At 44.4% G+C, this 11,524-nt stretch overlaps 1 protein-coding gene across 1 annotated transcript in view; it reads right to left on the reverse strand.

Annotated features, from left to right (window-relative positions):
* The window catches only part of LOC133121890 (transmembrane protease serine 6), a 14,879-nt gene extending 3,726 nt beyond the window's left edge, over positions 1–11,153 (reverse strand). The window contains exons 1-16 of the mRNA XM_061231432.1: positions 11,035–11,153; positions 10,546–10,775; positions 9,731–9,863; positions 8,325–8,467; positions 7,885–7,952; positions 7,341–7,519; positions 6,922–6,963; positions 5,385–5,589; positions 4,676–4,812; positions 3,907–4,019; positions 3,273–3,382; positions 2,842–2,984; positions 2,489–2,587; positions 1,784–1,897; positions 1,366–1,482; positions 365–533 (exon numbers count right to left, since the gene is read on the reverse strand). Of these exons, the coding sequence (XP_061087416.1) occupies positions 365–533; positions 1,366–1,482; positions 1,784–1,897; positions 2,489–2,587; positions 2,842–2,984; positions 3,273–3,382; positions 3,907–4,019; positions 4,676–4,812; positions 5,385–5,589; positions 6,922–6,963; positions 7,341–7,519; positions 7,885–7,952; positions 8,325–8,467; positions 9,731–9,863; positions 10,546–10,629 (1,856 nt within the window). The 5' untranslated portion in view covers positions 10,630–10,775; positions 11,035–11,153. The remainder of the gene's footprint in view (positions 1–364; positions 534–1,365; positions 1,483–1,783; positions 1,898–2,488; positions 2,588–2,841; positions 2,985–3,272; positions 3,383–3,906; positions 4,020–4,675; positions 4,813–5,384; positions 5,590–6,921; positions 6,964–7,340; positions 7,520–7,884; positions 7,953–8,324; positions 8,468–9,730; positions 9,864–10,545; positions 10,776–11,034) is intronic.
* Between the last annotated feature and the right edge of the window lie 371 nt (positions 11,154–11,524).

Raw genomic sequence — 11,524 nt, forward strand, 5'->3', positions numbered from 1 at the left:
GACTGCATGACCCCAGTAATGTCTGCCCTATGACCCCAGTTCTGTATGACACCAGTGCTGTTTGCCCTATGACCCCAGTAATATTGTTAGAGATGTGACACCAGAAAGGAGTTTTACAGTGAAAAAGAGTGAATCAGGAACAGACTGTGCGCAGCTGTGCGCAGCTGTGCTTTGTAAAGGCAGAGACACCCTGATGTGATGTCTGGCTGTTCCACATGAATAGCACCTGAGAGGACAGAGCTGTATGAGAGCCTGGATCCGCGCCTCCTGATGGGAAACGCTGTTTACTCACTCAGAGCCGCTGGCACTGACTGATACAGCAGCTGTCAGGCAGCAATGGCACCGCGGGGGCCGGCCTCCTTACCGGTCGTCATAGAAACAGTGCGCGGCCGAGATCACCCACTGGCTGGAGATGAGCACGCCCCCGCAGATGTGCTGACCGCTGACCTGCAGGCTGGCCTGCCAGGGCCACTCCCCCTCGCTGGCGTCCAGACCGCCCACAACGCGGCTGGAGAACTGACGCAGCCCGCAGTCTGGGGAGACGAGCACACACTGCTCAGTCACTCATCCTGTCATCCCTCTCTGTGTCTGTTACTGACCGTGTACACTGACCCCTCTGTCTCTGTTACTGACCGTGTACACTGACCCCTCTGTCTCTGTTACTGACAGTGTACACTCACCCCTCACTCACAGTTACTGACAGTGTACACTGACCCCTCTCTCTGTTACTGACAGTGTACACTCACCCCTCTCTCTCTATTACTGACAGTTTACACTCAACTCTCTGTCTGTTAATGACAGTGTACACTGACCCCTCTCTCTCTCAGTTATATGGAGCTATAATAGCTGAGTTTCTGTAGGAGAACATGGCTGCTGACGATTAATGTGCACCACCAACCGCTTCAATTTCTTTAATTATTTGTCACTTTCAGTTTCCGCTTTCAGATTCCATGCACAATGAAACGCATCGCTAAAAATTACATTCTGCTATTAAAATGTTTGCTGTCCAGCTGTGGATTCTAACCCCAGTTGACATGTTGTAACTTATCGTTAATCAGCGGTGTCTGAGTACTGTACTAGGGTACTAAAAATAAAAACAGCTGTGGATTCTAACCCCAGTTTACATCCCTGGTGTAAAATCCAGCTAGACCAGCTTGAAATTACCAGCTACCATCTGTTTTAAAACATAGCATCAGCTGGTCAAACCATGTTGAGTATGGAGCTGGTCTGAACTGGTCAACCAGCTACCAGCTGTTTGGTTTGGTTAGCTTGAGCTTGAGCTGTTTTTTTTCCCGCAGGGACATGGTAACTCAGCGGAGTGAGTGCGGTACTAGGGTATAGAGCACAGCACTTAAAGTGGCTCACTGCATTGGTTCTCGTCAGACTTGTCAGGGCAGTCAATGACGAGGTCACACTCCGGGTTCGGCTTCTTGATACAAGTCCCGTCAGCGCAGACATAGGTCATCTCAGTGCACTCCACACCTGGGCAAATATGATGCACACACACATACACACACATGCAGAAGTACACACACACACACACACACGCACACACGCAAGCATGTGCGCACACAAGCACCCAAACAAGCACACATATCCATATACATGCACACAAGTACACATAAACAAACACACACACACACAAAAGAAGTGCATCATGTTAGTGTCAATGGTTTATTTAAAAGGGAGGTACAGGAGTTAGAGTGAGAGAAAGTACTGTGTACGGCTAATCATGGTCACCATGTAGAAGGCCCATTGCAGAGGTTGGCTTGGGGTGAGGTACCTTCAGTGCAGTTTGCCTCATCCATGCCCTGCTCACAGTCTGGATGGTTATCGCACACTTTGAAATAGTCCACACACTGGCTGTCCTCTGGACACTGGTACTGGGCAACACACACTGGGAAGCAAAGCCAAGGATTAAGGTGTCTATAGCCACTAGCTAGAAACACGCAGACACTTATCTCTAGTCTAAATGGCTAAAATCACTCTTCAATTTCAATTTCAAGAAATGCTTCTGGGTTTTTGATACCACTACATGTACTTCACTGCTGTACCCCCATCCAAAACAAATAGAATGGAAATAATAGTGTAATATTAGATACTTACACAGATAACTTGCTGTGGAAGGATCTAAAAGAGCTCTGATTCACCATGGAGATGTATATAAGGGCGACATGGCTCAGGCAGTAAGAGCAGTCGGAGGGTTGCCGGTTCGATCCCCCGCCCCGGCTGTGTCGAAGTGTCCCTGAGCAAGACACCTAACCCCCAAATGCTCCCGACGAGCTGGTCGGCACCTTGCATGGCAGCCAATCGCCGACGGTGTGTGAGTGTGTGTATGAATGGGTGAATGAGAAGCATCAGTTGTACAGCGCTTTGGATAAAGGCGCTATATAAATGCCTGCCATTTATATAAGGATGTATGTGTGAACTGGCCTCGGGTGAGATGTTTTCCTCTAGAGATTACTCGATAAAACCACATCCATCTTACCGCAGTTCCTCTCGTCCAAGCCGTTGGGACAGTCGTTGATCCCGTCACACGCCGGGACACACAGCCCATTGACAGTGCAGAGGAATTGTCCAGGACAGGCTGAAACGCAAGGCAGAAGCAGACACATCTGACTCCTACTCGATTTGGCGGGCATTCCATGAATATGTGAACCAAGGGCACCAAGAGCTTCATTTACAGTTAATTCAGTCCTTTCTGAGACTGGCCATAGGATGGAGGGCAGACTCACACTCTGATTGGTTAAAGACTAGGAGCGTCTATAGTGGGAAGGGTAGACTCATGCTTTGATTGGTTGAAGATTGAAACGGTGACCTAATGAGGGAGAGTAAACTCACGATCTGATTGGTTGAACAGGCTGTAGTGGACCTGGAGCCCGGGGCCAGTGAGGGACACCTCTGATGTCATGGTAATGCTGGTGGAGTTGGACAGGAAGTAGAGACGCTCGGCATACGACTGGAGATTCCGAGTCCCACACAGCCTTGGGGAAAAATCACAGGGATACTGGGAAGTCATAGGAGAAATACATAACCAAAAATTCACATTTTGTTAGTAATAATAGGTCCTGCAAAAAGATAACCAGAAAAGTCCAGCTGGAGACTGAAAGGCTGTGAGCTTATTGAGCAAAAACACAGAGTCAACCACAAACTCAGAGATCTATAGGCTTACACTCAAACAAACCAGCCATACAACACAGCACTGACCAATCAGCATCAACTAAGTGACAGCTCAGTTGAAGTGCGGCTCTCTGGGGCCAGTGCCTAGTCACCTGCGGTTCTGTACCATCCACTGTCCCTGTGTGCAGGGCTGGTTGTAGTTGGCCCTGCTCAGCTCATACCCTTCAAACTGCAACATCAGCCCATACTCCATGGAGGGCACCTGGATCACAGACAGACAGAGATAGACGGAGATACACCGTATCTTTCACTTATCATAAGGTCAATCAATGCACTTACTGTTTTTTCACGGCACTTACTGTAAAGGTTAATCAATGACCCTGCCAGGGTTGAATGTTCACTCCTGATGCTGTACTACTTTGTAAGTCGCTCTGGATAAGAGCGTCTTCTAAAAACCAAATTGTAAATTGTAGATAGACAAAATTAGATGGACCTTTATGTTAGAACCTAACCCATTCATTACTGTCATGTCACAAAACACAGCTGTCCTAGGCCAAGACTCGATATAACCTCAGTACACTGTACTTTCTGTTTTAGTATCGATTTTGCTTAACTGCAGACACTTGAACGTTTCTATTAATTCCTTGCTCGGAGATGAAGCCAAAGAGTGTCACATTGCCCCGTTCAACTCCCACCTCTTTCCTGAGTTTAGGAAGTAAACAGTGGAACGCATAGCTATGCTACACATGCTAACGGTACAGACAGGTGATCAGGCTGAAAGCTTACACTGAAGTGCCAGGAACAGTTTGTGTCAGGAGGGTAGTAACTGGGGTAGTAGGGAGTTTGGAAACTGCCCTGGACCCCCAGGACTGGCTGCAGGTCAAAAACAGATGAGCACACTGAGAGAGAGAGAGAGAGAGAGAGAGAGAGAGAGGGAGGATGGGGGAGGAAAGAAACATAAGGACCTGCCACAATTTCCGATAAATATACTGAACAGGAAATTAAACCCAACAGTGTCCCAATAGCGAAGGCTTCTGATGACCTATGAGGTATGGATACATGGTCAGGATGTCAATCATATATTTTTAAACCCAGGATAATGAACTAAATTATTCTGAGTGACTGTCTTCTCCCCATCGTGTAGAATGTTCATACAGAGCAGGGTGTCTTGAGATGACAGTGCCCATCCACAGTCATTTCCCAATAGTTTGGAAGATATGATGTGGATTTTATCTATATGTTGCTTTCTCAATTTTTTGCTCAGCATACATTTCAGCATACAAGTTTTTCATTCAATGACTGTTCATGTCAATACCTGAACTAAATCTAACTGATCTAAATATTTCAACATACAACATACTGGAATATCTAAGGTCTCTTTCAAAAGGAAAGTCCTTCAGTGTACAGGAAGCCATATAGAAGCCAAAGCAGATAAACTATAGGCATTAAATGTGATGGTGATCTCAGTACAAAACCAGAAAATAATGAGATAATGCTAACACTCAGATAATGCGGCATTTTAAAGGTTTAATCTGAGCCGGTCTCTGGGTCTCACCGCGGGAGGGCCAGGCCTGGGCAGAGAGGGAGAATGGGTCCTTGTAGTTGTACAGACCCTGCTTCCACAACACCGTCATCCACTCACCTGAAGAGAGCAACCTCACCACCGGCTCATGTCTACTGCACCCATAAAGACTGAGAGAGAGAGAGAGAGAGAGAGAGAGAGATATGCAATATGGTTTCACAAGGTAATGGTACGTGCACAGTAAGCAGTTGCGATACAGTATGTGTGTAGTATGTGTGCCCAATGTACCGTAGGTTAAGCGTGTCCTTGGTATAGAGATGAGCCCAGAAGTGGGGAGTTATAAGATGGGAGTCCATAGTCAGAGAATGAGGTGGAACGGTAGAAATGGAACCCTTACAAAAATGTTATAAAGAGGAACAGCAGAAATAGAACACTCAGGTAGTTATGAGGCGGAACCGCAGAAATAGAACACTCAGGAGGTTATGAGGCAGAACAGCAGAAATTGAACACTCAGGAGGTTATGAGGCGGAACAGCAGAAATAGAACACTCAGGAGGTTATGAGGCGGAACAGCAGAAATAGAACACTCAGGAGGTTATGAGGCGGAACAGCAGAAATAGAACACTCAGGAAGTTATGGGGTGGAAAAGTAGAAATGGAACACTCAAGAATCTATGCGGCAGAATAGTAGAAATGGAAAAATCACGGGTCCATGCGGCAGAACAGCAGAAATGGAACACTCACGAGGTTATGAGGCGGGAGTCTGTCGGGACTACGGAGTCGTACACTGCCAGACGGTCCCGGCACTCTGGCAGCAGCCACTCCATCTTCAGCTCCAGTTGGGAGGCAGGTGGGGCCCTCAAGTGCCAGATGCAGGAGGAATGCTTAGTGTTTGGGCCCTTGAGGGCCACTGGGGAAGTGGATGTCACCACGTGGTACCTGTAACAGTCTTTGAGATGGTGAAGGAGCATGGTCAGGGAGAGGCACTCAAATGCTCAAACACCAGGTACAATACACCACAGCTGGATTATTCTGTGGACCACTGAAGTATTAGTAATAGATTATAATTCTGTAATCCACTGCTGAATTAATCTGTATGCAACGGTAGGATGTAACCCGGTGAAGGATTAATGATTATTTTGTATGTAGTTAGCTGCACAGGCATGTTGGAGGGTGGGGGAGGAGGTGCCAAAAATGCAGAGGGAGCAGAATGGAGCAGTCTGGTGGGGTGTAGTGTCTCATGATCTTCTGAAGATACAACAGAGCTGTCCCTTTAGCTGCCCAATAGGCTAGCACCAAGGTTTCAAGTGGAAACCAGCCAATATAGCATGTGGAGGGCAATGATAAGGGTAGGGACATGGTCGAGTCTGGAGAAGTTGTAGATGATCCGCAGAGGCAGGGAGGCCAGCAAGAAAGGAGTTTGAATAGTCCAAGAGGGAGATGATCAATGCCTGGACTAAGATCTGGGGTGAGTAGGTAGTGAGGAAAAGATGGATTATCTGAATGTTGTACTGGAAGAATCTGCATACCAAGATCAATGTATAGGAGGTGGAAAGGGATACATTGTGTGTCATCAGCATAGGAATGATATAGGAGGCCATGGGAGGACGTGACAGAGCCAAATAGATTTGGTATCGAGAGAAAAGAGGAGGGGCCCAAGGCCATGGGGGACAATTGTTAACAGTTCCTGCAGTCTCAAAATGGTCTCAGCTCCTTGCAGCCTGGCTGGAAGGAGCGATAGTCAAGGGAGGAGGCAAACCAGTTGAGAGCTGTGCCACAAATGCCTAATGTAGTCAGATAATACAGCAGGAGTTGGTGGTCACCTATGTCAAAGGCTGCAGAGAAGTTGAGAGCAGAGGAGAGAGGAGCTCGTCCCTGACTATGAGGAGGACAGTAGACTCAGCTGAGTAGCCAGCTCTGAAGTCACACTGGTTAGGGTCTAGAAGGTTCTGTGATTGATAATGCGATGGCATGATGGTAAAGAAGTAAAGGGGGTTGCTAGTTTGTGTAAGCTTGTTTGAAGACATGTGCAAGATTAGTCTGTATGCTACTGCACTTTTAGACTTTACTCAAATGCAGGATTGGTCTCCATACCATGCAGGATTAAACAGTGAGTACAACTGATTTCATGAGATTCCACCTGATGTTATGCACAATATTTACATGAATTAAATTAAATGAGAGTACATTTTTAGTCATCTGCAATATTCCATAAATCAGGCAGAACAACTATAGAATATGAAGGAAGAGAAAGAACCAGAAGGGGGTGCGCAAATCATACCAAACGAAGCTTTCAAAAGCTCTATAACCTTGGCGTCATTTTCTGCAGACAAAAAGACAAAATAATAAAGACAGTGAAAAGGTTTGAAGGGCTTTGATGTATATATTTACGAAATGCCCCATACCTTTAGGAAAACGAAGGAAATATGAATTCATCAGTTTATATGAATGCAATGTGACAAATATTTATTCTCATAAAGATCTATTGAATGAGTCACAGATCATAAAATAGCTTGTTCTTTTGACCAGTAAGAGAAGCCAAATTTGCATGGTGTGCCCATTCATGAGAGGCAAAGGATCTGAACAGAATAAAATAAACATTAAAAATGAGAAAATTATGCAAAATATATAATGAGGAACAATAATGGTGTTGTCCTGTAAGGTGGTTGGTTAAGTGACAGTACTTGCACGGTTGCTTACCTGTAATGGAAAAAGTGGGGAGATATATCAGATATCCCTGAATGATGGCCATGTCCCCCTTGCTGTAGACCAGAAAACTGCTCATCAGGCTCCCACTAACACGCTCCAATGTGACCTTTTCAACATGGCTCTTTGGCACCGACAGGGTGAGCCAAAAATGTGCAACCAGGCTTCCCTCCCTGGCGAAATAAAAGCTGTTTACAGCGGCGCGGTGTATAAGGAAACGAAAAGATGAAGTGAAACAGAGACAGACAGGGAAAGAATAATGAAGTAAAGAATGACAAAAAAGTAAAATTACTCTGATACAAACAGGTAAGGTAAAAAGACAGTGAAGATGAGACAGGAAAACAGGGAAACAGAACAGTGCAGTGAATTGGCATAGCATGGAGACTAGTGCAGTGAAGGGCATGGAGACTAGTGCAGTGAAGGGGATAGAGACGGGCGCAGTGAAGGGGATAGAGACAGGTGCAGTGAAGGGGATAGAGACAGGTGCAGTCAAGGGGATAGAGACAGGTGCAGTGAAGGAGAAACTGCTCTGACTCACCCGAATGCAAAAACCGCAGTGGAGTTGAAGTACCGGGATAAATCAGATGATTTCACAAGTTTCTTCACCTGAGGAAAGACAGTGCTTTTCTTTCTGTTCTCCAGCAGTACAGTACGAGCACCTGACCTAAACCCGGACGATATCACAACATTCAAAAGGCCACAATTTTAGCTCAACACAGAGGTAAAACACCCGCTCGATGCGCCGCGCCCCTTTGAGCACTGAGATTGCGGGTTTCACCAAACCCTGTTCCTGGAGATCTACCGCCCCATAGGTTTTCACTCCAACCCTAACGATTCAACAGCTTCAGATGTCATCTCGCTGCTAATTAGTAGAATCAGGTTTGCCAAATTAGGGTTGAAGTGAAAACCTACAGGACAGTAGACCTCCAGGAACGGGGTTGGTGACCCCTGCTCTATTGTGAAGAGGGTAAGACTCACCATGTCCTGCACTGCCCTGGCCTCTGCCCTGAACTCCAGATTGGTGCGAGAGGACAGCTGGGAGCTGTAGTTTCTGTTGACGATCGTCACCATAGCAGAGTACTGTTGCTGCACCCTGGGCTCCAGCACCCACACTCTGTATTCTGGGACCCAGAGGGAGCACACAGACACATTTCAGCTAGCTACTCTGCTTACAGTATATATTTTCTTGTTCTCTTTTTAGGCATTTTAACCCCATCCCCACTGACTTCTTGGGGTTGAGTTGTCGGTGTCCCAAATTATTGTTACCTTCATATTTCTAAGATAATAAGAACTGAAACGTAATAAACCTCAAGATGGAAATGGCTGATTGTTAATAGACTCTTTATAGCACTTTAGATGCTTATCAGCCTCTTATTTGCGAAGTAGGGAAATCAAACAGCAGAGTCCCCCCCACGCCAGGCTAAGGCCTTATAACCCTGACCTTCTCAGAGACTCAGACAAAAAAAGGCATATTCTAACAATCCCTGAAACCATTTCTCTACATCAAAAAATGTTCCAATATAAGAATTTACATTTCTGAATGGTACAAGCCTCTTCTTTAATTTATATCTTCAACCATCTGTGTGCAGTAAATAGTTTTTGAGACATGGACACTATAAGTAGGACTATAAGCAGAAATCGCCTTCTACGGGGCCAAAGTAGAAAGGGTTTTTTGCAGATTTGCAGATTTTAAATGTGTGCACTGAAATACCTACTACTACTACTACTACTACTACTACTAATGATAATACTAATATCTTATACTGTAGCGTCTTACAGTGTTTGTTGAAATGGCAGAACAAGTGTTTAATTGTCATGCCAATAAAGCAAGCCAAAGCAAGCTCATAACAGAGCTCTTTGTTGCATCTGTGAGCCTGCATGGGACTGGACACAGGTGTTTACAGCAGATTTAATGATGGATGAAAAGCAGCTGTCCTATCTGGAGAAGAAAATGGGCCCATTTGGTCCCAATTCACAAAGCATGCTTAATTCCAAAATCTGAAATTTGTTTGGGCAAGTGCATTTTTTGTTTCTCGCTGGAGTTTCTCGCTCACAGAACTGTTGGTTCTAGCAGTGATATACAAGTACATTGTACATACAAGGTGGCTGAGAAATTAAAAGGGTTTCCTCATTTTAAACAAGGTGGAAGAGTGTTACAGTTGGTTGTCAAGGGGACCAGGTGTTGTAAAACATTTGGCACAATGGAACATATTAGAAGGGTAGTTAGTCTGTGGAAAATTAGGGCCTTTGCTTTAAATAGTGGTCATGACACTGCTTTTTGAAGTATTGTGATCCTGAATTTTTCCAGAAATTACATAAAGTATGAATGGGGGTGGCATACATAAAGGGCTACTGAGTACATCAATATTTGAATGGTATCTTACCTAGAAAGTACCAGATTAGAGCCCCACTTCCTGCCAGTACAAGTAGGACAATGATGGAGGGAACGACCCAACGCCACTTTGGAAGGCTTGCCAATTTCCCAGGATAGACAGGGGCTGCTCCATTTTGCTGCTCCTACAATCAGAAAGTCCATGACCATTTACCATCAGCACAGGAAGCCTGGACTCTCTGAATGGCATATCCGGCAAGCTTATCAGCATTACTGTGGCGTCAGGTATCCTGTGACAGGTATTCGTCCACAGGGCCAGCTCCACTAGTAAAAAAAAAGTTACGGCAGTCACTTTGGGCTAATATAGTGATGTTGCGCTATCGCTATTCCGCTATTGACTTGGGCCTTGTCGTCTTGTACAATCAGGACTCCGTTTATGATGGATACCAATGATTAGCACTCAACTACGTAGTACAGAAGACGGCATTTCTATAAGAAGAACTTAATTAATAAAAAAGAACGTTTCATTTAATTCATTTTAGCACCTCTATTAAACATCATTCTTCAGACGCAATGGCCACGTTAATATATAACAGTTTTTGGAATTGTCTGTAAATTGTGCTGTAAGCAAAACTAAAGAAATACGTCTGCTAGAGCTCGTGTAGCCTAAATCGCAGGCAGTCCAGAACAAAGTGAACGTAACACTATAACGAGGAAAGGCTATTGCGCCGTAGCCAACTTCATAGACTGTAGCCATAGCTCGGCAACACCAATATTCTCTCTTCATGTCAGCATTATTATTATTATTATTATTATTATTATTATTATTATTATTATTATTATTATTATTATGTTTTTGATACATACGTGTCTGGCTTCCTGGCTCATGTGAGTGGGTGCAGTCCGCAAATGATTGCGATTCAACCCCGGCGTGCCATTCTCTAGCGCCATAACTTCAAAGAAGCGGTTTCCGAAGAATTCATTTCCAATAATATAAAAGCAGCAGCGTTACATGTGTCCAAGTTGTCAGTTTTAATATCGTTGTTTATTTATAGTGAATTATAATTCCAAGTCCAGACATCTCTTTAAAATGGCATCTAGTGCAAAGGGAGAGAGAAAAGTCAGTTTATTTGCAAATCCAAAGGTCGTCGTGGATAAACGAGTATCGTTGAACCAACTAGAAAACCCTGAACGCATTTCGGTTTTTATGGGCGACAATGCTCTATTATTCTTACTCTTATTCATATTATTATTATTCATATTATTATTATTATTATTATTATTATTATTATTATTATTATTATTAGTAGTAGTAGTAGTAGTAGTAGCAGTAGTCGTATTCATGTTAAAGCTGACCGTGTTCTTGTGGTTGTTGAAGATGATGATTATCCTGATGTTATACTGAAATTACAGCCAAATAATGCACCATATGCCTGTCGCATCCTTGTTGCCACGGGTTAAGGCGTGAACTACTGAATCATCCGCGTCCCTGCAGGTATACCCCCCACGTGATGGTTACTGCTGGGGACTGTAGCTAAGAGAAATATCTCGGTTGCCACACAGTGCAAGTCAAGTGGCACGATTTTATTCCGTCCCGCAAACAACATCATGGTGGTTGAAAAAGGTGATAAAGGTCATAACTTCTTCTTGGGGTTAAGTAACTGCAGGCTAATTAGAGATAAAATAGAGTTGCTATATAGTACTCAAGCAGATCACGCCACTTAAATATAAAAGAGACAAGTATCATTACTGTAAAGTTTGATTTTAAACCAACCTAATTCACATAAACTTGTGGCCTTTAATATTGTAGCCCTTAATTGTCCTCATGTCGTTGTCATTGGTAAAT

The sequence above is a fragment of the Conger conger genome, chromosome 2 (genome assembly GCF_963514075.1).
Source record: "Conger conger chromosome 2, fConCon1.1, whole genome shotgun sequence".
NCBI classification, from domain to species: Eukaryota; Metazoa; Chordata; class Actinopteri; order Anguilliformes; family Congridae; genus Conger; species Conger conger.